This window comes from Phasianus colchicus, chromosome 1, assembly GCF_987193195.1.
Source record: "Phasianus colchicus chromosome 1, bPhaCol1.hap1.1, whole genome shotgun sequence".
Lineage (NCBI taxonomy): Eukaryota > Metazoa > Chordata > Aves > Galliformes > Phasianidae > Phasianus > Phasianus colchicus.
In genome coordinates, this window is record NC_143436.1 from 179,946,016 (window position 1) to 179,973,172 (window position 27,157).

The 27,157-nt window shown below is 40.9% G+C and overlaps 2 protein-coding genes across 2 annotated transcripts in view; one reads left to right on the forward strand and one right to left on the reverse strand.

Annotated features, from left to right (window-relative positions):
- Nucleotides 1-16,814, reverse strand: part of IFT88 (intraflagellar transport 88) — a 36,780-nt gene extending 19,966 nt beyond the window's left edge. The window contains exons 1-16 of the mRNA XM_090133834.1: nt 15,001-16,814; nt 13,990-14,052; nt 12,892-12,948; nt 11,815-11,868; nt 10,973-11,036; nt 10,812-10,881; nt 9,767-9,857; nt 8,139-8,243; nt 7,196-7,302; nt 6,405-6,515; nt 6,076-6,307; nt 4,379-4,449; nt 3,944-4,030; nt 2,169-2,268; nt 980-1,066; nt 156-342 (exon numbers count right to left, since the gene is read on the reverse strand). Coding sequence (XP_089989960.1) covers nt 156-342; nt 980-1,066; nt 2,169-2,268; nt 3,944-4,030; nt 4,379-4,449; nt 6,076-6,307; nt 6,405-6,515; nt 7,196-7,302; nt 8,139-8,243; nt 9,767-9,857; nt 10,812-10,881; nt 10,973-11,036; nt 11,815-11,868; nt 12,892-12,948; nt 13,990-14,052; nt 15,001-15,090 — 1,576 coding nt within the window. The 5' untranslated portion in view covers nt 15,091-16,814. The remainder of the gene's footprint in view (nt 1-155; nt 343-979; nt 1,067-2,168; nt 2,269-3,943; nt 4,031-4,378; nt 4,450-6,075; nt 6,308-6,404; nt 6,516-7,195; nt 7,303-8,138; nt 8,244-9,766; nt 9,858-10,811; nt 10,882-10,972; nt 11,037-11,814; nt 11,869-12,891; nt 12,949-13,989; nt 14,053-15,000) is intronic.
- A 6,371-nt stretch (nt 16,815-23,185) lies between these two features.
- Nucleotides 23,186-27,157, forward strand: part of CRYL1 (crystallin lambda 1) — a 53,274-nt gene continuing 49,302 nt past the window's right edge. The window contains exons 1-2 of the mRNA XM_031615874.2: nt 23,186-23,507; nt 25,490-25,597. Coding sequence (XP_031471734.2) covers nt 23,476-23,507; nt 25,490-25,597 — 140 coding nt within the window. The 5' untranslated portion in view covers nt 23,186-23,475. The remainder of the gene's footprint in view (nt 23,508-25,489; nt 25,598-27,157) is intronic.

Here is a 27,157-nt window from a genome sequence, read left to right on the forward strand (position 1 = left end):
TAGGAAGATTATATCCTACTACAACATAAATTACTGAATAAAGTAGTAACAATTACTATACATTTATACACAAGAAAACTGTAAAAGCCAGATTCTCAGAAACACTAGTATTACCTTTAGACAAAAACTCAATCACAAAAGCACGTTTGGCTTACCAAGGTTATAAAGTGCTTCAGTGCAAGAGCAATCATTCCTGAGAGCCTCTTTATAAAATTCAGCTGCTTTTTCGTAGTCTTCATTTGCAAAAACAGTATTTCCTTTGTTAGTTAGTGCTGCTGGGTTGTACCTATCAGAACTGACAGCTAAATCTGCATAGTTTGTTGCTTGAGCCAATTCATTCTCCTATATGAACAAAACCAACACTGTATTAGTCATTTCTCAGTCAGTTTTCTTGCTGTTCTGGCTTCTCATGGTTACTACAGTAGAATTTCAAAAGATTAAGGATGAAAAAAAATAGATTCTTCAATCTGAAAATATTCCTTATGTATTTTAATAATCTTTTTAAAGTTTCAGAGAAATAAGCACTTGAGACCTGTCCTGCCATTCCCTTCCATCCAGCCTGGAAGTTTTCACAGTTGCAACAATGAATGCTTGTTTAAAAACAAAAGACAAAAATAAACCCTCAAACTCTACAAATTCCATACACAAACATATCTGACTAACCTACATACTGCACACGTCCCTGAAGTTCAGACGGGCTTTGGAAGACAGGCTTTAAATGCATGTAGTGAACTTCAGCACAGATTGTACTTTAGGTATACTTCTGTGGCCTGGACATCAACCTCACTATTCCACCCAGCAGCAGCAAAGGGACATGCCCCAAACCATAGCCAGAGGAATGTGTTCCAGTAGTGCTCTTTCAACATGCAGTTTCCTGCTGTTTGTGCAGGTTTAAATAAACACAAAAATTGCTACAAAGATACAGAAATCACTGCATCAGGTTTGGTTCTTAAGTGGTTTTGTTGAAGCACACACTTACCAAATAATAAAGGAATGAAAGGTTTGTTGCAGCTGCACTCTTCACTCTGCTATCCTTTTTTTCAAACATTTTTAAAGTCTCCAGTGCCTAGAAGCAATTCAGAAACTACTTAATTCCCACTGAAGCAAACACCACATTTTGAGCATTGAGAAAGCACACATTGAGCACTGAGAAACAAACGTGCAGGAGTGGAGATAGGGAGGGGAGGAAGAACTCCAGAAACCAGAAGAGCTCAAATACAGAGAAAGGAAGGTGAACTTAAGCACATGGCCTTGCGTGCATCCTTTCAGGTGATAGGAAGCTGAAAGATCCTAGACCGTGCCAGAAGTATTGAGATTCAGCTAGAATTTTGTCTGTGTGACCTCTCATATTCCCTGCCACTCATGCTAACTTGGACTGCTATATTCTCTTTTAGCAATGATTCCTGTCACTAACTATAAAAAACAACCTACAAAGCATGGTAGAAGGAAATTGAGCAAATCTGATCTGAGCTTCCTGTTGTTTAGATGAAGGTGTTTTTTTGTTTGTTTGTTTGTTTTTTAACTGCTATCATTTCAAAATGAACCTCTTTCATAGGCAAAGAAATGATGAAAACGTGCTCTTATCCATTGTCCTGAAATCTATAAGAAAATTGATTAAAAGCAAGAAGTGCATTTGACTTAAAACTCACTACAAAAAAATGCACATGCCATTAGACAATAACAAAAGCTTGAACCTTGGGAGCTGTGGTATAAATCTTCACCACACCTTCAGTGGCAATTTATATACATAGTAAAGGAAAGCTATAGCTAAAATTATACTGTACATATTAACAAGAGACTGGTAACAGTTTTTGCCATGAGATCAGCTCAGCACAAAATTCATCAGCAGAAACTGCCCTTAAGGCTGCACTGACTGCACTGACTCCATCTGCATTAATTGTAATCATGACTTGGACAGCCAGGAAAGATAACAAAATTCAGGTGTCTTAATTTTGAAGTGAATTGCATTCATTGCAACTTCTACAGTAGAAATTTCATTGAGATTAACTGTTCTCTCTCCAGTATTAAGTTACCTTAACGAGCAGCATCAATACAATCATTGTGCTTGCCTAAATTATCCCTACTGTTGCTGAAAAATGTGCTATGGCCACATAAGATGTCTCTGACAATACCATATTAAAAAGAAATGACGTGAAAAGTTACTATACCTGGTTAAAATCCCGTTGTCTCAAATAAGTAGTGGCTTTATTTATCTCCAGGTCATTGGCTAACTCTACATAGTGGGAAGCTTTTACTGCTTCAACACACCTGCAACAGAAACAAATCTGATGTACAAAATGTATCTTTGCAAATGCCACTTCAAGGTACATACTCTTGCTGTCAATTCCTTTTCCCAAAGGGGTTCTTAGCTATTCCTTTTTTTTAAAAAGTCAAACAGCATTTCCATAAAAACATTTTAAATCACATTTTGTTCTTATAATCTACCTCAATAACACTGCCTCTGCTTTCTTCAGTCAGTTGCCTAAATATCATGTCATTTTCCAAGACTGAGTGAATGCTGTAACACTGATTTCTTTCTGGAAACCCAAGATTATGTTGAGAACTCTATGTAAGAAGCTAAGAAATCCAAAGAATATTTGCCCCTACTTTATTTTTGTAAGGAACATTCACTTGGTGAGAAGTATATTTAGTATTCAGAGGACTCAAACTAGTATCTGGGAAAACAAGCTCAAAATGCTGGTTAAGCTAAGATCTACAACTTCTTTACAGGACTTCAATACCTCAGCCTTGAAGGGGGAAGAGAATCTGTCCTGACACCCACCCAACAATTCTACACATCTCACTGCTGAGTTCTTTAGTTACCCAGAACAGGTATGAAAGACTACATTCTACTTAATGAAAAGTATTTTGTGGAATGCATGAAAGAAACTGAGCATCTGACAAACTGAAATAAATAAACTTTATTAAGATTTCTTGAATGAGAAAAAAAAACCCAAACACAAGCTACAGAGCAAACAAATCAGCCTTACTAAGCATATGCTAAGTTGCAAAGCAACCAAATAATGTTCGCTATACATACTGTTCTGGTAAGTCAGAAGGCAGAAGCAGGGAAATGACTGAATTAGATGATACTAAATCATCAGACACCACCTTGTGGGCTCTGGCAGACAAAGCATGTCTTCAGTGAGATTATTTCATTATTTCATCTTGTTGTAAGTTACTTAATTAATGAACTAGAATTATAGGACCTTCAGGGTTTGTAAATACTCCTAATTGGCCAACAAAAGGCCAGGAAGGAAAGTTTCCTTTTCCCATAAAACTTATTTCACAGAGTAACAGGGACTGGAAGAGATATCTGGAGATCATCACTGCCACTAATAGTTTTTATGCTGTCCTAACTGAAATTGTCCTTTTTTTTTTTTCTTTTAAAGCAAATAGAACTCTGATGTAACAAATACACCAGAAAGCAAAAACTAAGCTGTAAATTAAAAAAAAAACCTGTTGTTTCACACATATATACATATAAATATTAAATTTACAAATAAAATGCAAATAAACATTCCTAATAATATTTAGATACCTATGTTCTATATAATGACAAGCCTTCATTATGTTGTCTTCTAACTTAAAGACCCATTACCGTTGTGATCTGTGTGAACATGGACATCATGTCTGCTGAGACTTTAGTAAGTTCTGGAATTTTCAAATTCAATTGAATTTTACAAAGCTTCCTTTGTGCTCATGTACAGCAGGTTAAAACATATAATTCATTGCCAAGTTTCACTGATGCAACAAAATTCTTTTTTAAACACAGAATATGTTCTGTTTTTTTCTCCAATGCATTACAGGGTCAAACTGAATACAGCCTGGACCCTACCCTTGAGATGTGCAGCAAACTGCACTCCCCAGAACCCTCATGTTTCATAACCAACACCAGACTGGCACACAGGTTAGACAGAAAGAAGCCTTACTGAACCCTTACCAGTCATAGCCCACAGCAAAAGATGTCTCAATTACTGGTGCTATCAGTTTAGCAGCTGTCATGATATAATCCTCTGCCATGGACTTCCTAAGGTAAAACAAGCAAACAAACATTAACCAACTTTAAAACCAACACACAAACACATCACAGTTTCAAAATCAGTCTGCAAGAAATAACCAAACCTTGTTCTCGCTCTTTCCTGCGCTCAGGAGACAGTCTGACAATTCAATCTAACAGCCTCCTGCTGCCTTGTATGTTTTCCCTTCTCTGCACACTGTAGTTTCATTAAACAAACAAACAACAAAACAACAACCTAAAGCTGCAAGCTTTAAGCAGCACAACCCACCACATATGAGGTAGATGGCTCACTTTTAATACTTTCAGGAACAAAATCCTACAGCATCACAGTCAAGAAGGAACAGACTCCACTATTACCTCTCACGTTCTATTTGTCTTAAACTGTCGTTTTTGATGGCTTCAATCAGTAGATTTGTATGTGGATCATCCTGGATGGGGACAAAACAACCGTAAGCAATTATGCCAGTATACATGCACTTTAACTTGACTATAAACATAAATTTATGCAGATTACATAATCTACAGTGTTATTTTCTTTCCACATTTCAAAAGCTGAACTCAAATTAGTCTTAACGCTAACTACAAAACCTCAAGTTTGACAGCACAGCTACTTTCATCCCATTTCAGTGCTCAGGCACATGGCTCACATTATGGCTGCTGATAGGTGCAGTCAGCATCCCATGCATCAGACTGGGAAGGCTGAATGAGAAGCCTGCATCCACATACCAGTGAGAACTCTCACGTTTGAAAATAAGAACATGCTTCAGCACTTGCTGAAAGGCAGTGGTATGCAACAGATGGAGGAACTGCAGCACCTTGTCATTATAGCAGCTCACACAACCGTCTTGCAGTTTCTCTCACATATGTACATTCCTCTTAGTTCTGACAGAAACACATAGAGGTGAGGTGCTAGCAAATCAGCAAGGAGTGGCTAGAGATAGATCAAAGATTCAAAAAAAAAAAAAAAATGAAGAACAGAACAAAACTTCATCAATTTTTCCTCTGACTACTTCATAGCAAAACAGCAAACCTGGAATGACCATTACAACTGTACTAACCTATCCTTACAAAGAACATCTAGAATCCAAAGCTTTTCTTCCAACCAGTGATGTTATAAAGCCTTGAATTGACCCCGCAAATGTTCAGTGATACCTATTGCTACATAATTCCCAATATGAGAAACTGTATCCACTATATAATAAAAAACACATTTAAAATAAATATAAGAAATTGTATCTATGTGTATCAATAGTAATATAATCATAAAATACACATGATTATATATATTATTATATATCAATAGTAATAATAATGATATAATATGTGAAACACTATATAATATATTAAATGCTATTTGCTTACGCTAGGTGCTACAAAGCAATAACTGTAGTTGAGTTGCAAAGATCTTTGATCTTTAGGACTGAAAAAGAAGCTATGTGAATAAAAAAAAAGATAGCTAAGAAAATATAAAGTGTTTGTCTTTATCTTTCTGTAGACAATCCGTTTAAAAGGACCCTAAACCTATTCATTATTTTTCCTTTCTTTATATCATGAACAGCTGGTTTCATGCTAAAAAGGAAGTTCAGTTTCCAGCAAGTTCTATGCTAGCTAAAATAAGAATCTCTATACTTCACTTAAATCTTCTCTCTGTTAAAAAGAAGAGAGTATAACCAGTTTTATTAGCATTTATATAACTTGCACTAACTCATTTATTTGCTCCTCTTGTTTCAACTTACGATTCAGCAAAATGTTAAATACATAAAGGATGCAAAGCAAGGAGTGAGCTTAAGTCAGCCCAGATGAATTTCAACAAAACCTTTAAGGCAATTTTATGTAGACTGTATCTTTTGAGGAAAAAATATTCAAATATTCTCAATATCTATTACATTTCTGAGTGGTGCTGCCATGTTAAATTCATCCCAGTAAAAAAATGTTACTTTAGATAGGCACATACACATCAATTTACATATTTGTTATAGTCGAAGCATTCAACATATCTCCCTCTTCCTCCTGATTTATCATATAAATACAGCCTTTATTTTGTTCAAACTTACATTTGGTGAAATGTATTTGTCATCATAATCCATCTCCAAGGGAACTGCAATCAGTTTTTGGAATGCTTTTTTCATTTGTTCACTGTCTCCAATAGCAAAGTAACATACGATCAGGTTGAAGCCTGCCTTCAGGTTTGGGGACAAGCTCATTATATGTTCAAATGAAGAAATGGCATCCATGTACTGGCCAGTTTTAATAAATGCAACTCCAATATTTTGCATTATTTTAATCCTAAGCAAAGAAATCAGATCTAGGTTACGTTATTATTAACTATCATGCTGTACTCAAAACTTTCATTTCAGAACCATGCTAAATAGTACGAGCTCACCTCATCTCTTTGTGGACACTAGGAATCTGGTCTAGAGCCATGCGGTAGAATTTGATAGCTTTGGAATAGTTCCGTTGTTTTAAATATATATTTCCCATATTGACCTTCAGTCTACCTGTCACAAGAAGTCAATGAGTTACAATCTTTTAAAGCATAGTTACAGCAACTTTTAAAACTAGTTCAAAGGGAGATTAGAATAACTTTTTTTTTTTTTTTAACACTAAAATCAGTCTTTGTTACAGTCATCCTTTAAAGGAGCATGACAAGGAACAGCCTCCAGGTAACTCTGACCCAGAAGAAGATAAAATAATAGCAAAATCTGAAAAAAAGACTATCAATGTAAGACATATCTCTCATTTTTGATTGTGAACTGAGGGATGAACTAGACATTTATGATGGTGTGCTCCAGGAAGGCAGCTGTAAATAAGCACCTCAGAGAAAGAGCTGGTGGAATCTGCAGGAGTCTCAAAGATGTGCAAAACACATCTGAAGGAAGATTTCAGAAAGAGCAAGCTGAGTCAAAAGAGAAAAAAAATTAATATCAGAGTAGACAACATAGTATGTTGCATGAGCAAATGGTGTATTTGACTCTGTGCTCTGTTATGGAAAGAAAAGACTGCATGAGCTGGAAGAGTGTTAACCACACTAAATTATACCCAGCCAAACAGTATGAGCATCCACCACTCATCCTGGCAGATGTGAGAGCTGAGGTCTCTTTGAGTCAATACATAGAGATGAGGTCCTGATTTTGAATGCATGACTACCAATTTTTATTCATTTTGATACATAACCTACCTCCATTGTTGAACATCTTATTCTTCACTATAACTTGGTAAGTGTTCAGTGCTTCAGCATACATTTCATTAGCAGCATACTGACTGGCCAGATTGAAAAGAACCTAGACAAAAAAAAAAAATATTATAGGTATGGGAAAAGAATGTTCTTGTATCAACTGTAATAAATTTGAACTCCTAGTAGATACTTTCAGATAAATTTTACCTAAGAAATACGGCTTTTGCCAGTTTTAACTTTCCCATCTTTAATGCTCCTTTGTTCTTTAAAATAATACTCAGAAACGGTATAATTTACGACTCTCATCGTGTGGAAAATGGTCCTGCTAAGTTTATGAAGAGAACTTTTTGAACTGCTATTTCAAAAAAAGAAGTTCAGTTGGAGTCAGGTAAAATATCCCCAATATTTATCTCAGCTTTACTGGAAACTTCTCTGTGAAATAAGCAACTAAATCTGCCTAACTTGTTGCACTTTCTCTACAGCAAGTCAAGATACTAATATACTTTTTGTTATAATATGTTCCCTGATACTTAATGGTTCAAGATAAGGGCAATGGTAGATTCTTGTGTTTTCTTCTCCTTTGTATTCACACATTACATTTCCTACATAATTATTTTTGAAGTATGGAGCTTACATTTACTATATTTTGATATGTGCTTTTTTAATGCAATAGGTAGCTGGAACATCCCTGGGTGTCCTTCAATTTATATTGACTATGTGATGGATTCCTCATCTCTGGAGGTATTTAATAATGTGTGGATGTGGCACCACAGGACATGGTTTAGCATTAGGACTCCATAGGTCAGGTTGATAGTTGGATTTCATCATCTTGAAGGTCTTTTCCACCTTAGGTGATTTTATGATTACAGCATGCACATAGCAATAATGAAACATCATTAGCTACCAACACACTTTAGTCACTGAAGACTTCTAAGTACTTACTGAGTAAGTGAGATCTAAGTTGATGTTTTCTGAAGTAGCAGTTTGTTCACGTTGCCTCACTAATACTCTTTCCTTTCTTCCAGCTTCTTTTGCTTTTTCCAGAGCCTTAAATTAAAAACTGAAATTTAGCGATACCTCAAATCTTACTAACAGAAGACCACAAAAATACATTCAAAACAAGTATGAAAATAATATACTCATGTCCCTTTCCTTTAGGCGCACAAGTGTACACAATGCTTGAAAAGTAGCACTACGACCCACAGAAACGTGTTAATTAGCAATAAGCAGACATAAAGACATACTTAGTAGTGCAACTAAGCTAACTTATCTAAGTCAGCTTAGTTGCAATACTATTACAATAGTTACACAGTATGTATACACACACACACACACAAAATATGTGCCATAATCACAAGCACAGAAATGTTATTCTACTTGTATGAATAACAGAAACTGCATTTAAATTAAGGGTGACAAAAATGATTAAGGAACTGAAGCATCTCTCTATAAGGAGACGCTAGGAGACCTGGAACTGTTCAGTCTGGAGGAGGCTCAGGGGAGGATCCCATCAATGTCCATGAATACCTGAAGGGAGGGTGCCAAAAGGTTGGAGGCTCTGCAGTGCCCAGTGCCCAGACAAGAGGCAATAGGCACAAACTGGAACACAGAAGGCTCCCCCTGAATACCAGGAAGCACTTCTGTGCTGTGTGAGTGATGGAGCACCAGCATCAACTGCCCAGAGGCAGTGGAGTCTCTTCCTCAGAGATCTTCCAAAGCTACCTTGTAACAGCCCTGGGCACACTGCTCTGGGTGTCCCTGTTTGAGCACAAGTTGGACCAGGTGACCTCCAGAGGTCCCTGCAAGCCTCAGTTATCCTATGATTCTAAACAAGGAGCAGGGCTGTGTGTTTCTTAGCAGGTCCAAACTGTAGCTAAGACAGCTCACACATTCAGACAGCTGAGGTAAGATTAAGTGACCATCTACCCTGACAAAATCTAAAGAGAGATTCAAAATGGTGTGAATTAGATTGTGGATAGAAAACATTCTTTTGTGTCAGACAAAAGTACAACAGTTATTAAAAATGCTAACTTGCTCAAATAGCTTAAACTCACTAACTATATCCATAATAAATGTAAATAAAATTAGTTGTTACTTAGCCTCTAACAACCATGAAGACGCGTTGCATCTGCAACAGGGCAAATGCGTTCAAACTGCCTCCTGGAAAAAGGTCCATAGCAATCTTCAACTATACCTAGGACTTGTTTTGGAAAATAGCCTGGGCCAAAACTGTAACAGTAAGCATGCTAACCTAAGCTCAGGAATGGGTTGATTCAGAAATAAAGCATTGCATACATCAAAGAGCGTCATTTTCCTGAGCTGAAGTAAAGCACAGACCATTTGCAATCTGTCACAAAACTCGGAGCTCTACTCTTCTCAAATGAACATGAGAATCGATCAGACAAAAAGGCCTTTTGGCCCAGGATTGATATTGAATGGTATAAAGCAGTTCAGAAAGATATTTTATTCATCTTCTGCTCTAACTGTATTTCCACAAATTGCTTTCCTAGACTTCTCATTATTAGTGCTTCAAATAACACCAAATGAAAAAATAAATCCAGAATAAATACCAATTTCAAGTCTCCACAGCTGTTGGCAATGCAACTTTCTTCAACCAGTTCATTCACTTTTTTTTCTAACTGCCTAATCTTCTCTTCTGAGCTAAAATAAACACAACAAGAAAAGGATTGACTACCATTAGTAATACACTGGCAAATACTTAAGCTCTAAGGCAGCATATTCTCAGTAAAACAAGACAACGATACTTTACTACTAACTGGTTTCTTCATCAGACAATATAATGTGAAACTATGCCCAAAGAACCTCCAAAGATATTACATTCATATACACAGAAACCTAAGAAAACATAAATTCTCTTATGAAAAAGGGACAGACATGCAAATATCCCACACACGAGTTGCTGATCTGAAATAATGACAGCACAAACACATGAACTGGTGAAACTTTCAAATCTAACATCTAGTGAAACGAAATATTTTATTAACAGCAATTAATTGAAATTCATCTGCATATATAACTTTGAAGTATTTACTATAAGATTTTGCTTTAAAGTTCTTATTTGTCTGTATTTATTCTTTTCATTTAAACAAGCAAACATTTCAGTAGGATTCCCTACTCCTAAATGCATTTAAGGAATACAAATATTGTGAAAAGCTCACCAACACTCACAGCAGACTGCAAAACTTTCACAACTTCAGTTTTAACTCAAGCGTTAAGGCCAGACAGTGAACAGGGAGAAAGAGCAAGAAAACTCCCTCTGAGCTGCATGAATCACGGTGCCTCTTGCATACACTTTTTTATAACCCTCTGCAACCCTATTCAGTATCACAGCATTCATGTGGCAACACCCACATCCAGGCTGCTAGCTACAGCTGGAACCAGAAATCTCTGACAGCAGACTTTCCTTCAAGTCAGTACAACTACACACAACTACTTAGAATCAGATAACCATGCAGATAAATGTTTGTGACTCTATTCCACAAAGTTAAGTTTGGCCTCTCAAGGTTTCATAACTGCATTATGTTTCTAAGCTCTGCTGTCAGCTGCTCTTTGTACTATTAATGCTTTGAAATCAGAGCAAAAAACTGAACAAACCTGTCTGGATTTTTCGTTTCCAGAGGTGGAGCAGGACCTCTTGCTTGGCCAAGAGGATCAAATAAAGAACCTGTAAAATTGAGAGTACTGAAAATTTCAGAGTACTGAACACTGTAAAATAACATCTTCCTCTGATAGCATGCCATTTCTACAAACTGTACCTCTCATAGCTGCCTTTGTGTAACCTGCAGCTTGCACTGCTGTCATTGGTCGAGCAACCCCATCCTTAAATAAAAAGGAAGAAATATTAAAAGACATATCATGGACAGCATAGGCAACAGTTACATACTAAGAAACATTTAAGTGCAAAAATCAATTGTTAATGCATCAGTAAACTGACTATTTTTAAACTGTTTTTGTTGACCTGCCTCATCACTGTGGCATTGCCTGATTTTCTGGACTTTAGGTTGGATGTGGGCACCATTTCTATGTGGACCCTACTTGGTTTGCTCAGATGGTGGTGCCTGGTGATGCTCCTGCACGGCTCAACAGATGATTTCCTTCTGGGATCTTGGCATGCCTTTCCTTAGGGAGCAGCCCCATTCCCAACACTTCCAAGTATGTCCTATATCCTACCAGTACTGGTGCAAGGGAATAAACAGTGGTAGAAGAGAGAGTTGCCACTAAGTCAGTAAGTTTAAGCATGGTGTGGAAAATATTTGGTATGTTGCAGTAGTTTCTTATTAGAGTATAAACGCATAAGAAAAATGAAAAACAGAATCCAGCTTTCTTCCTACTTTGAAAAAAAATTATTCATTTGCATGTCAGGAGGTGTTAAAAACAATTATGGTGACGCTGTCTCCAACCACGTGCTCAAATAACATGCTCATCCAAAACATGACACTTGCTGTAAGATGCTTTCAAAAAAGGAAAAACTTAAAAAGTGCCATCATTTATATTTAATGGTTAATTGAAACAAGAATATTTGCATTCAACATAAACACTTTGCAGAAAAAAATCACTGTTCTGAGTCAACATAAAATGTAAATATTAAAACTTTTACCTGCACTGTTCCTGTCACTGGTCTTCCCATAGATGAAGTTAAAGTCGCCTTTGACTGTAAAAGTAAGTAACTTGTTTGAAACTGGCATTCAAAGAGCATTAGAAGCCTATAAAGGCTGTGCATACATAGTTTCCCTTACATTAAGTTTTAAGAGATGATTAAACTCATAAAAGTTCTTAGCAAAATTCCCATTTACATTATTCATGTGCAATATACTTGAGCCCGGCAGACCTGAAGATGTGAAACACTTCAGTTAGCACAAATTCACAATACTCTTTTTATATATTTGGATATTTGTGCCAAACCTTTAAAAAATGCAAACTGTATAAAGGCAAGATAGCAGTACTTTCCATTATTAAATTACTGAAATGACATTTAGTCATTACAATTCATGCATTCTTAAGTCTCAAACAAGTAATTTATGTAAAGTTCTGCAGTAAAGTTCTGAATACAGCTGATACAAGATTAGAAACTATAACTTGTTTGTTTTATCTATGTTATGACATTCTGGACATCCTCCACCCATCATTTTCACTGTAAGCAGTGAAAGGTTTTTTTACGCTTAACTATGAATCTTGGTGAGTAATTTGAAGTCATACATTCACACAGATCATTTTACAATAGAGACAGATATACCCACTGGCAGTTGCAAAGTATATTTTCCATTAGTTGACATGCCACATACTGTCCTTCTGTATAAGTAATAAACATAGGAAATAGCAGTAAATGCTAAAGGTTGCTACACATGCAATACAAATACATAAAAACAAAAGGCTTCAGGCCATGAAAAATCATTCCCCTAATTTCCACCCACAAGGCCTATATTACACCATTTTACCTGCTATCCACCACAAATATCATTTATTTTTCCTTTCTTCCCCCTCTCTGTTTACACAGCAAGGATTGTGGTGCAGAAGAAGTGAATCTGCAGAGTGAAACAGGAGGTACCATAGATGGGACAATGCTCCAGAAGTTTCCAATTCTATAGTGGTCCTGTGGACAACTGATCCACTTCTGGCTGGAGCCCACTAGCTCTGCTTTGAGCTGGGATTATTTTATTAATAAACAAATACCTACCCCAAAGGCAGTATCTATAGGTCTTGAAGTTGCTGTACCAGGAATTTTGGCTGTCACCTGAGTGGGAAAAATAATTAAAAAAAAAAAAATGCAGCAAACAACTGTATGAGTTAATCATTAGTCTTTTTATAAGTAAGTTCATAGAAATAATGTTTCAATTGTTACAGAAAGGTGTATTGTTGTAGAAACAGATTATTCTGGCAAATAACAAAAATTCCTTGTTTGCTTTTCCTCCAGCTTAACTCCAGAGCTTAACAGAATTGATACTGCACTAATTTTTTACTCGGTTTTCATACAAACAACTGAAAATTGTATATACATGCTATTAGGGGACAAAAAGATAAGAGATGCAATCTTCTGCTGAGAACTGGGGCTAAAATTAGGGAGAGGACTCTAGAGAACTTCTCCTCTACTGTAATATCCACAGAACCCAAAGGCAGGAACTAGGAGAACAAAGAACCGCTCTCTGTAGAGGATCAAAACCATCCAAGGAACCTGAATGCACACGAGTCCATGAGATGCATCAGATCACCTTAAAGAAACTGCTGGATTAAGTTGCTAAGCCACTCTCAATCATATTTGAAAAGTTGTGATGATCTGATAAAGTTTCCACTGACTGGAAAAGGAAATAAAGGGCTTTAGAAGGGAACAAAGAAAGACTTAAGCAACTGCAGTCCACACAGCCTCACTTCCATGCCCGGCAAGAACACAGAGTAGATCTCCCTCAAAACTTGACTAAGGAACATGGAAATCAGAGAGGTGACTGGTGACAGGAGATATAGCTTCACTAAGGGCAAATCATGTCTAAGAAATCTGGTGGCCTTCTATGATAGGCATTTACAGATAAGGGAAGAACAACTGATGTAATCTACCTAGACTTGTGCAAAGCATTAGATGCTATCTGGCACAACATTCTTGTTTCTAAAATAGAGGGGCATAGATGTTATAGGTGGACCCTGGAAGCACTCAAGACCAGACTAGATGGAGATTTGGGCAACCCGGTCTAGAGGAAGTCGTCCCTGCACACTGCGGGGTGGGGGTGGAACTGGATGGTCTTTAACCAAACCATTTTATGCTATATTTTTATAAATTACTTACAGGGGGTCTTCTACCATGACTTGTTCTTGCTGCCTGTAGAAAAGCTGTATCATTTTCTAAATCCTGTAAAGAACAAAATAAAATAAAACTTTAAATCACAACATCCAAAGCCACAATCCCAGAACACTATGACTACTGAAAGCAGATAGGTAAAAAGTTGTTCTTCTAAAAATACTAAAACTAGAACTGAATGACAGGTCTTACTGACAATAAGTAATGACTGCAGCTGGTCTATCTCGCTGGGCATTTTAGAATAAGAAGTGTAAAAATCAATTATTCCTTGAAAAAAACACAAAATTTAACGCTGAAGAAGCAGAGATTAAGTGATGAAATATAACATGATTTCTCTCCTTATTATTAACACTATTTCTGAATTTTAACTGACAGAAATGTCTGCCACACACACGCATAAAGATATCTATCTGAGGTCACACTGAAGTTTCCATGGACTTTGGTATAGGGATTTCATGCAGGATAGCAAAAAAGGCTTGTGACTTTGTGGGATTTGGACCAAATGAGACCCCTCAGTCCCTCCTATTGCTCCAATTCCAGTACATCAGAAGGTTTCAGTAATTGGTCTGTAGGGTTACTTTGCTACCCTAGATGCTCTGCAAGTTGGGCAGGGACCTGCAGAGTGGGGAACTGCATTCCCATTCCCTTCAGCTCCATCACATCAAGAGATGGATGACCTGCCAATTGCTAAATAGCAGGAAACTTGCTGCTGCACACTGAGAAACACCACAATGAATGCCAACACAGACTTCAGATAATTAGGATTTCCTAATCCTTATGGCATGTTAGACTTGTTATGAGATGCGCAAAAGCATTTTGTTGGAACAGATAAACGATCAGAAAAAAAAAAATTATTTAAAGAGACCCTTGTGAAGCTCTGTATTTATTGCAAAATGCAGAACGTGGCCCTTCAAAGCATCCCTGCACATTGCCAGTTTTTATCTTGTGCTCAAAAACTGATTCCCTGTAGGAAAAGCGGGCAAGAGCTAACGTTTTTACCTCTGTGTCAAAAGTGGGATTATAATCATTGTAGCCAGAGTAAAGATCATCCTCGTCTTCTTCAGGAGCTAGGTGCACGTTCTGCATCATTCTTCCTCGAAACACCAAACGTGACAAAGCGTTGTTAGGAGGCGCTTCGGCAGGTAACCCCCCGCCAGGAGGACGCCCTCACATCCCGGCACAGCCCCGCACCGGCCTGGGGTCCGCCCGCCGTGCCGCTTATCCCAGGGCAGAGCCGCTCCTTTCGGCGGCGCTCCTCGGCCCCGCCGCGGGGGCTCAGAGCGTCACCGCGAACTGCCGGCGACCGCCCCGCTCCCCCAGCTCCAAGCGCTGCGCAGGCCGCCCGGCCCGGCAACGCCGCCCACGTGACCGGGTGAGGACGCGGACCCCTATAATGCACTGCGTTCGGTTGCTACGAAACGTACGGAGCGGAACGAGAGCCCAAGCGGGCTCCGAGCATACGCAGAACCTAACGCATGCGCAGAGCCGCCACCGAAGCCTAGCGCCTGCGTAGCGCTGCCCGCCGAAAGGGGGCGTTCCCGCCGAAATGGCGGCGCAGCGAGAGGGCGGGAATGAGGGTTAGGGCGCGGGTTGTGCGCGTCTGCTTTGCTCCTATATCCGTTCTGAGTCTTGGGGATAAAAACATGCCAACTCTTACCTTGTTTCCACAGATTGTTTCCACAAATTACCTTGTTTCCACAAATTCCACAGCAATAAAAGTCTGCTATCCAGAGTGCATAGTTGACCATCTTTTTGATTGGAAATAACTGCGCTGAACTCCCATGGGCTGACTTTTGATGTGGATTACTGTTGATCACTGAGCTAAACTTGAACTTGAATTCCTTGCTTGTTCTAGGGCTTACTTTGACCTCATCCTGCAAAAACTTATGCGTACACTTAATTTCCTGAGTTAGGTTGTGCCTATTTCCAGGACAGGAATCTGTGTGAAGGAATAAAAAGATGCATCATACAGTAGACACACAAGTAAGTTCTGTTCACCCCTCTGCTTTCCTCAGCTTCTGAAAGAGGAACACAAAACCACTGTGAGTGATGGTTCTCCTTTAGCCTATGGGATAAAGATAGCCTAAATGGAAGAAGATCTCTTGTCTGCTGAATGTTGCTTTCCTGTATCTGGAATCCAAAATCTGACTAGTGCCAACTGGCCTGCCCACAGCAAATCCTTGTACTCTGGGAACAGGGGGGATCCATGGCTCTGTGGGGAACAAAGCAGACTGAAGACCTCTCAACGTGACTACAGTGTTTTATTTTTTTGAGAGAAAAAGGTTTCTGAGGCCAAATGTAAGCCTGCCCCACCTGCTGCCTGCTGCTGAGGGCATAAAAAAACCTGTAAAACAGTATACAGAGTATCCTACTGATACTACTATCCTATAATCAAGGTTTGTGAGCATTACACAATATTGAGCCTTTCTGCTGCTCACCTTTCACCCTCAAAGACCTTTCAGAAGAGATAAGGCACAAAGGATATCAGTGAAAGTTCTTTCTATTCCAGCTCCCAACATGACAAACAAAGATAACATAAAGTAGTATTAAAGCATTATCACTTCTTGCACTAACTTGTTCATGTTCCATGCATGAACTGTTTTCACACTGAAACCTAAGATGTGAGTCCTTTGGACATGAGAATTTCTAAACCTGGCATTTCTGGAACATAAATATTTTACCGAGTAACGGATACTATGTGGGAAAAAAAAATCAGGTGAATTACTTGCCACAAATAACAAACTTCAACAGAAAAAAATACACACATTTCTAGCCCTTCTTTTGTGCCTCTGACCCCTCACATAAAATTGAGCCTATGGTTTTTAGATTTTCTGGTTGTCTTCTGACACAGTCAGACTGAGCAGCAGGTACTTGCTATGGCAGCAGCCCTAGCTTTGCTACTTAGCTTGTCCACCTCAGGGATCTGAGCATACTGTGATGTTTTAGACCAGTTCTTTAGGGCACTGGAGAGAAGGGATAATGCTGGTGCATCTATCTTGTAAATGGAATAGTGCCAGGACATAACTGGAATCTGACCATGACCATTTCAAGCTTCCTTACCCTCCAAAGCAGGGTGTACACATTCATACCAGCTGTTGAAAGTTGTTCCTAGCCTCTATTACTTCTGAGTCCATACTGAGAGCCGTGAGAATGGTAATTAATTAACACTGTAACGGGATATGTTAACAGCAAAGGCAGTTGGCTCCAGCATCAGAGTGGGCTCTGAGATCAGGAGTACTCCCTAGCTCAGCTCCTTAGGTCCCTCAGTCCATGCATAACAACTTGAGGGTTGTAATAGGCTTTGTTTACACTTCTAAAAGCTGTATCAAGCTGCCTTTTTTTTTTCTCTATGAAGTATAAGTAGACCTTAATGCATGAAGATTTTACGCAAAACCTCAAAGTTTCAGTTTTCTCAGAAGATTACACTATGGGGAAAAATCCTTAGCAGTTTTTGGCTAAATCCTGAGGGTGATTTGGGTTGTACAGCTGACCCCCCTCAAATGCAGCAAGCAGTCCAAACATTGTATGCTGCGAATTCCAGATCATTTTAAGCTGTCAGAGTGGTTACTAAATAAGTTGTCCAGTTCTTTTTCCACCTTCAGATTTTCAGTCATGCTCCAAGATGTCCTCTGACTTGCATCACATTAGCTGTTTGTGCAATTAAAGCAAACTGCAAATACAATATATATATATATATATATATATTTGCTGTTGTTCAGTTAGATTTCAAGACCTTAAGTACCTGATCTGATAAATTCACTGAAACTTGAAGGAGATCATAAAGATATACTCTTAAACAGTACTGTCCTGGCAGTTCAATAAATACATGGTGTATCTATCTTTCTGCTGCAGTAACATTGCATGTAAGGGCTCAGACAAACTGTTCCAGTACCTGCTAACTTGAGTTCAGGGGTTACTGGCCACCATCTGTGTTGTAATCACTGTTCCTGCACGCCCTACCCTTGATCTGTGGGTTTAACTGTTTGTCTGCCCAGCTCCTAAGGTGTGGTTTTGATATATTAATATATATATATATATATTTAATGGTCTGAATTGAAAGGGTATTTCTCCCATTAAAATTTTATAAAAGTTAATAATTTTCTAGTATTCAACCCTTGACTGACCAGATGTTCAGAAGTTGTCAACTGAAGCACTTCAGCTTAACATCCACACACAGTATCGCTGCATTTAAACACTCCTCTTGAAACTAATGGATCTTGTCTGCATACCTTTAGAAATTTCTGAGAATAAAGAAAATAAAGAATGTATTTGAAACACTGCAGGCTTGGGGCAGAGCGGCTGGAAGATTGTGCAGAAGAAAAGAACCTGGGGGTGTTGGTCAACGCTCAACTGAACGTAAGCCACCAGTGCACCCACGTGGTTAAGAAGGCCAATGGCATCCTGGCTTGTGTCTGAAATACAGCCAGCAGGAGCAGGGAGGGGATCGTCCCTCTGTACTGAGCTCTGTTGAGGCCACATCTTGACTTCTGTGTTCAGTTTTGGGCCCCCACTACAAGACATTGAGAATTATAGAACCACTCAGGCTGGAAAAGACCTTAAAGATTGAGTCCAACCATGACCTAACCAAACTACCTTAAGTAACAACCCTCTGCTAAATCATGTCCCTGAGCACCACATCCAAATGGTTTTTAAACACATCCAGGGATGGTGACTCGACCACCTCCCTGGGGAGCCTATTCCAGTGCTTAACAACCCTTTCTGTAAAGAATTGTTTCCTTATATCCAACCTAGACCTGGTGTGACTTGAGGCCATTTCCCCTCGTCCTGTCACCTGTCACCAGTGAGAAGAGACCAGCCCCACTCTCGCTGTAAGCACCTTTCAGATATTGGAAGAGAGCAATAATGTCTCCCCTCAGCCTCCTTTTCCCCAGTCTGAGCAGCCCCAGTTCCTTCAGTCCCTCCTTACAGGCCATATTCTCCAAGCCCTTCACAAGCCTAGTTGCCCTTCTTTGGACCTGCTCCAGCACCTCCATGTCCTGTCTGTACTGAGGTACCCAAAACTGAACACAGCACTTGAGGTGAGGCCTCACCAGTGCTAAGTACAGGGGCAGGATGACTTCCCTCGTCCTGCTCACCACACCATTCCTGTTACAAGCCAGGATGCCATTGGCCTTCTTGGCACACTGCTGGGCACACCTGGGCACACTGCTGCCTTATATTCAGCCGACTGCCCATCAGTACACCAAGGTCCCTCTCCATCAGGCAGCTTTCCAGCCACTCTTCCCCAAGCCTGTAGGGTTGTCTGGGATTGTTGTGACCAAAACACAGGACTCAACACTCGGCCCTGTTGAAACTGACGCAGTTTGCCTTGGCCCATCAATCAATCTGTCCAGTGTATCCAGGTCATTGAGGCCTTGGAACATGTTCTGAGAAGAGCAGTGAAGGTTCTGGAGCACACATCCTGTGGGGAGCACAGGGCTTAAAAGACACTACATCAGGGGAACTACTTTGTTGATGGGTATTTCTACCATTAATGAATATAATTCTATCTGGTTTTCCTAAATCGTGCATTTGTATAGTTGGGTTTTTTTTGCTATGAGATTTCTGATTCCTACAGATAGTTTAAGAATCAGCATTTTAGTGCTATTGGCAATAATTGCATCAGACCATTTACACTGTAAACTGCACAAATTGCTAGTAATAATCAAAATTATAGTTTCAATAACAACATGATTTTAAAACACACTAATTATAATTATTGTGTAAACCACTACTTAGAACTTTACAGGATAGAAATAAAATTAATAAATGAAAACTATTATTTAAGCACACTTTATTTCCCAAGACATTACTATCATATCAACAACATACCATAGTCAATTACAAAATAAACATACTTTCTGATTCTGCTGGTAAAAAGTAACACATTAAAACAGCCTAATATCTAACAAGGATGAACTGTGGCTCTGTTTTCATTCCCTGCCAAAAGTTCAGACTAGGACATTCAGTATTTTAGAGACATGTGATTTCTTTTTTTCCTGCATGTGGATTCATGCTCCCACCTCTTCCACATTCTAACCCCTCTAGCTCCCAGCAAGCACTGGTAATGCTCCTCCTTTTCTTTCCCCAGACTTTTTTATAGTGCCCTGCTCCTCCCCTGCAGTAATCCCACCTCCCCTCCACAGCCAATAGTGGTTTTCACCTCCTCTGTGAGGCATGCTTGAGCATGCTCAATACACAATAAAAACATGGAGGAGGCAACTTTGGAGCTCCCAACGTGTTAAGTCAAATCTGCTCCTACTGCTGTTGGACCACAAAAATGAATGTAGAGGATGGTGAGTGTATACTTGCTCCACTTGGGCTTTTCCTCCTGCCAATATAAGCCTTACTTTTCAGCCCCTAATGGAACCTAGAACTTTTCACCGTTTCGTGATTATGGGTTTTTGATGCCTCTGGGCTGGAGGTATCTTCTGTCCTTCCCACATGAGCTGCAGAATTACTGTTGTATATTTTAGAAGCTCCAAGAACTAGATCTAAAAATTCTTATGCTGCTACACAAAAGTTAAACTAATGTTGTTTTCTTTCTAACCACGTTGCCTTTCCTTGACATACACTAATTACAACATAATTCTCTCTGTTTTCCTTGCTTGTAAATCTCTCTTTCTTCTCTTCTGACCTATTCATGTGTTGGTAGCTTGGGCTCATTAGTGTGTCTGGCTATCAAAAACAATGGGGAATAAGGCTGTTTTTGTGCCCTAATAAAATAACTAATGTAGAGTTACGTGGCACTGTTACTGCTACACTGATGGTAATAGAACAGTTCAGATTTTATTCCCAGAGATCTCTTGTTTTGGTCACCAATAGAACTTGCAGCCCATGTAACTGTTCTCAAACTCCTGCACTAACTCCTCCTAACTTGTTTGATTGAGCTCTTAATTTCCCTATATCAAATAATTATAGGGATTGGAAAGGACCTCTGGAGATCACTGAATCCAACCCCTTGCTAAAGCAGGTTCCCTACAGTAGGTCGCAAAGGAAAGTGTTCACATGGGTTTTGAATACCTCCAGAGAAGGAGACTCTGCAGGCTCTCTGAGCAGCCTATTCCAGTGCTCTGTCACTCTAAAAGAATGTTTTTCCTCACGTTCATGTGGAACTTCCTATGTTCCAGTTTGTGACTGTTGCCCCTGTTCGCTTCCTGTTTATGACTGTTGCTCCTCGTCCTGTTGTTGGGCACCATTGAAAAAAGCCTGGCCCCCTCCACTTGACCCCCATCTTTTAGATGTTTGATAAGATCCCCTTTCAGTTTTCCCAAGGCTGAACAGTCCCAAGTCTCTCAGCCTTTCCTCCTAAGGGAGATACTTCAGGCCCCTCATCAACTTTGTGGCCTTCTTCTGGACTCTCTCCAGAAGTTCCCTGTCTTTCTTGAACTGAGGAGCCCAGAACTGACACAGCGCTCCAGATGTGGCCTCAAAAGGGCAGAGTAGAGGGGGAGGATCACCTCCCTTGACCTGCTGGCCATACTCTTTTTAATACAGCCCAAGAAAATATTGGCCTTTGTGACCACAGGGGCACACAGTTGGCTCATGGCCAACCTGTTGTCCACCAGGACACCCAGGTCCTTCTCCCCACAGCTTCTTATCAACTTGTCTATCACTGAGTCTTGCTTTTGTCATAAGGCAACTTCAGATATAAATATGCATCTCAGTGTGTCATTGAATATTGAGATAACCTGTAAGTAATTCCAAGTGAGAGTGATAATGATCCTGTTCTCAAAACCATGTTTCCAAAGTCCAAAATACATCTATTTTATCTGGGAACTTTTTTTTCTTTAAGTAAAAACTTGCGTACACAAGGTAAATATACAGAGCTTCAATTACACTTTGGCTAGATAAAGTACTTTGTAGTATGTGCCAAGTCATGCAATTTCAAATTAGTCTTTAAAGGAGCAAAACTGGTATTTGCTATGAAATAATAGAACAATGCTTCTGACACATAAACTGGCAAGGACAGGTTTCCTGCATGCTGTTGCCCCACTTCCTACAATCTTGAGGCCAGTGGCCTGCACTTGGCTCCTCCATTTTTCAGCTACTAACAGTAGCTGCCATGTTACAGATGCAGTGTTTGTGTGCTGAGGTCAGAGAGAGTGTAGTTTGGTTTTCCTTCTATTTGCTTTCCCGTGGGTGGTCATCATGAGACCTTTAGGAATTTATACTTTTGAGATATCTGCCTCCTTGTTCAAGTAATAAACAGGGAGGTTGGTGGCCCTGCCTGTGGTAGGGGGTTGGAGATTCATGATCTTTGAGGTCCCCTCCAACCCAGGCTATTCTGTGACTCCAGTGCTAGTGAGGGGGATAGATATTGACAATGTTTTGTAGTTATTATGTAGTTGTTGTTTTTTTTTTTTTTGGAAACGAGAGTCAAATTGATTCACTGACATTCAGTAATTATGAAACACTTATTCTGAGGGGAAAAAATTATTTTCAGTGTAACTTTTTTCAGTATGCCATTAACACAAAACTTACAAGTGGTTCTCAGCTATGTTAAGTGTACAGATCTTTGGTAGCAAGTAAATATTTAAAATCTTAATTTTTATTTCTTTTCAGGAACATTCAGCATGATAACAGAGCAATATACAGATGAATGGGAACTACACAGAATAAACAAAAAAACAGATAATGCAGACTTCAGCAGAAATTATAGAGCCGTCAACTTAATTGCGTTGACCTTGTAGTCACATTCTTTCAGAATATAGAAAAGTTCTCGTGGAAAAAAACAAGGCCAGCAAAAATGCATCATCAGAATTCAGGAAGAAAGTATTCTGAATGATAACTGTGCTTCCCTAATGAATAAATAAAGCATGGAATTTAGCTTTTCATTTGAACACCACCTTGGAATCCAGAGCTTTCTGCAGCCCAGGCACGACGGGGTGGGAGGCAGCAGCTCCCAAGGCCCCGACTCACAGCTGGGTGAGTTTCAGTGGGAGCTGATGTAGAACCTGAACAGCTCTGAAGCTGTGGCTCCCGTCCTTTTTGCTAGTATGGTAAAACTGAGGTCTTTGCAAGATGCTGGCCGCGGTTCAGCACACCTGCACGGAGGAAGGCCGGGCAGACTGCGTCCTGGCAAAGGCTGCTCTTGCCCTGGAGGTGAGACCCCGCCTGCTGCCTCACGGCGCTGCCCGTGGGCTACCGCGCATAAACGCCGGGCAGCACCGCCCCCTCGACGCGAGGGAAGACGTCGTGGCCATCCTCCCTCGGGCCGCGCGAGAGCCTCCCTCAGGTGCCGGCGCGGCCGCATCGAAGCGGACTGCCTCCCGTCGGGGGAGCGAGGGCGGCCGGCCGGGCTCGAGGAGTGGCCGCTGAGGGGCGCGGCGCGCGGCCAATGGCAGCGCTCGTAGCAGGAGCCAATGGGGGCGGCCGTGACATGGCGGGAGCCGTGGGTGGGGAGCGGGCGTTTTTTAAGGCGCTGGCGGCGCCCCCGGCTGCGTGGCGGCGGCGGTTGCGCGTCCCCCGAGCATGGAGTCCATGCGGGTGACGATCGTCGGCAGGTGAGGGCTGCTCGCCCGTCCGCGGGGGGGCGCTGCGCGCGGGGTGGCGCGGCCCGGGGGCGCCGGGCCTCGGGGAGAGGGGCTGCGGCCGCAATCCGCAGCAGTAGGGGGCAGCGGCTGCGAGCGGCGCTGGGGAGATGGCTGCCGGCTGGGACTCTGCGGGCTGCCGGCGGGTGGGCGCTGCCAGCGGCCGGGAGGCCTCTGTGCGCCCCGGGGCAGCCGGCGGCGCTTCCGTAACGAACGGCCTCCTGCGGGTCTGCAGCAGCGCTGCCCTCTGTGCTCCGTCCCGTTTCTGCACAAGTGGAGCGCTGGAAAAGGAGGCTGAGAGCTCGTAAGAGCCAGGACGGTCATCGAGCTGCTGGTGTTCTCTAGCGGGCTCCTGCAGTGCTCTCACAACACACGGCGGTGTTTGACTCCCGAGTGCAGTGCTTCACCCTCTCCTTGAGCTCGAGCCGACGTCCTTTTCTTGAGCGCAGCCGCGCGGCGTTCAGTCGCGCCGTGTCCGCGGCGCCGGAGCTGAGCGGCACGTGTCCGGCACGGCCATGTGACAGCACGGCCCGCAGGCACCGCCGCGCGCCGCCCGCCTCGAGGGCGAGCAGGTGGGACCCCGGGGTGCCGCGCTTCCTTCTGGGCCCGGGAGACGGCGCTTCGTGTCCGGGAGGGCAGCCCTGGGGTCATCGCTTCAGCCACGCGTCGTGCTGGTGCTGTCGTGTACGACGGGAATAGTGCGAGGCTGCTGCCTGCAGCCCAGCAGCTTTGTGCGCTGTGGAGTTCTAAAGAAAGCAAATCTGACAGTTCTAAAAATCTGTATGAAAATAAAACTTATATTGCTGTTGTTAAGTGTTGATTTAAATAACCCTTATTCAAAGTGCAGTTTGAAGAGGTCTTACTAGTTTATAAAGGTATTGGTAGCTCAGGTATGCTTGTTTAGAGTTGAAGTACTCCAGTGCTTTCAGTTGTCAAGTGCTCGCTAGCTGGGGGGCTGCAGCATCTACTGTGGCCTGTACCTGTCTTTGTTGTAAGTGCACTTATTCTGTAGCTTGCTTGAGAGATGAGGCCTCTGGGTTTCTATGGCATGTGTTTGATTGATGCTTTAAGTGGGCAGTTCTCACTCAACTTTACTAAATGAGAAGTTTCACTTCATTTTTGTCTCAGTTATTTTCTCTGATTCCTGCTTTTTTTCCCCAAAGCTTCCTGTTTGTTCTCTTTTTGTTCTACTTTAGATAAAGCCTGAACGTGTTCCTATTTTTCTCTTCCTTCTTTTTGCATCTGGTCTGCTGACTTATCTCAGTTTATTACACCCCCACCGTCCTTTACTGTTACCCTCTTGGCCTTTCCTTTTCCCAAATGCCAGAGGTTGTTTAAGTTTAGTGTTACAGGGACAGCAATGAGGGAAGTGGCAGAAAATGCATGTAATGATCAGTGCCGTCACTGTGACAGATGTGGCTGTGGAGTTCTTCTTGCTGGGGCTGTTACTTTTTTCATGTGATCTGAAGTTACTTAAACTTACTGCACTGTGTCTCAGTGCTTCTCTCTGAAGAAGCTAATGCCCAGTAATAAAACTACTTAAGTTAAAACCAGCATTGCTTTAATGTAATACAATTATTGGTTACTATAGATTTCTCTGTAATGGACCACAAGTAATGTGGTTCTTTTCACTGGCTCCTAGGTTAGGATTACAGCTGGCAAAACTATTGATGCTTGAATCCAGCGTCCCAAAGTAGTGGTTTCTACTCCTTAAAATTCTGCCCTCCTTCTATTTTTAATTCCTTGTTATCTTTCTCCTTGCTCTCAGAAGCTGCTGTGCAACTAGTGAAGGATATTTCTTTGCTGAAGAAAGAGATTAGATTGTTATTAATATGTAACCAATCTTTAGATTAAATGCTGGAGAATTCAAACTGCGGTTTAGTTCCTGAAGTGCTCGTTGGACCCTTGAAGAAAATACTTTTTTATTAATTGGTTAATATTTATTTTCTTTTCAGCGGACTCATTGGTCGCAGCTGGGCCATGGTGTTTGCTGCTGGAGGCTTCAAAGTGAAACTTTATGATATTGCACAACAACAATTAACAACTGCACTGGAAAACATTCGGTATGTCTCCTGAGTTGCCATCATAGAATCATTTAGGTTGGAAGGACCCTAAAGCCCATCCAGATCCAACCCCTTGCCATCAACAGTGCTGCCATCCACCAGCCCAGGCTGCCCAGGGCCCCATCCAGCCTGACCTTGAGCCCCTCCAGGGGTGGGGCACCCACAGCTCTCTGGGTGCTCTGTGCCAGTGCCTCACCACCCTCTGAATAAAGAATTTCCTCCTAACACCTAACCTAAACCTCATCTCTTTTGGTTTAAAACATTCTCCCTTGTCCTATCACTGCCAGACTGTGCAAATGACTGACATTGTAATGAACCTGTGGGATTTCTGTAACTAGGAGTGAAGAGTCTTATTATTCGAGGGAGCATAGATTTTTGAGCATTAAAGAAAGTCGTAGTTCTATGCTAATGCTCCTGTTACTATCAGAAGAACCATGTTCCCAAATCTCTTAGGAGTTTAAGTTTAGATCCAAGTTCTTGAAATCATGTTTTCTGTGATTAGATTATCTATAGACTATGATTAAATACAGGAGTGTAAGGTTTTTTGTGTAGAAATACAACAAAGACGCAAAGAGGCTAATATTGATTGCTAAGGAGCTGTACTGTAATTACTAGTTTTCTTTAATTAGAAATATTTTAAAAATTTGAAGCAACTTTTTCAGAGTCCTAGAAGAAGTGGTAGCTAGTTCTACTGAAGACACAACTGCTGACCAGTTACAGTAGAGGCTTGAAAGCACTTTAAAAAGTGCAGATCTGAGGGCTTGAACATGAGAACAGTCAGTTCTTCAGAGCAGTACACCCCAACCCTTTTCTCTGATAACCTTGTTGCACTGTGGGGAAAGTACCATTCTTTGGGAATGTATGAGAGCTATAAGTTCAAGTCTTGCCTGTCTGTTTCCCCTCCCTGAACCTACGGTGCCTTGAAGTTGCATATGTACTGAGTGACTCTTAACCATATTGCTTCCAAGTATTTCTCTTAACCTTCCCTTGAACTTGTGTAAATCTTTCTATGAACTCCTTGCCAAGGGACTTTGTGATGTACAGGTTTACTGCTCTCTGCATGAAGAGCTATTCCCTTTTGTTTGCTTTGAACCTGGTTCCTCAGTTGCTTTACTTGGCCGCTGGTTCATAAGTTAGAAGGAACAGTGACTGATTGGTCCTGTTCACCCTCTTCTTGCGAGTCCTGGAATCTAGTCTGTGTGGGAGGGGGCATGCATTGATAGAGTGATTCTGCACACAGCCTTATATTGCTTTACCAGCATTTAATTCTGAAGTTCAGATTGTTTGATCATAAGTATAAAGCAAAATGTTTGTGTTCCCTTCCTGCTGTCTTGTAATTAAATAGTAATTGCTATGTGGCAGCTGGTATAGACATGAAGTTTCACCTGAAAAAGGGTTATGGCATGTTGCACTTTGATTATTTTGAGTAATCAAGTCTCACGAGGGGGAGGGACTTCAGAAGCCACTTGTTGAATTAGTTCAGTTCTTGGAGTTTGAAGGTTAAGCAATATGCACTCTTTAGTGAGATGTGCTTTATTTTTAAAAAAAAAAAAAAAAAGA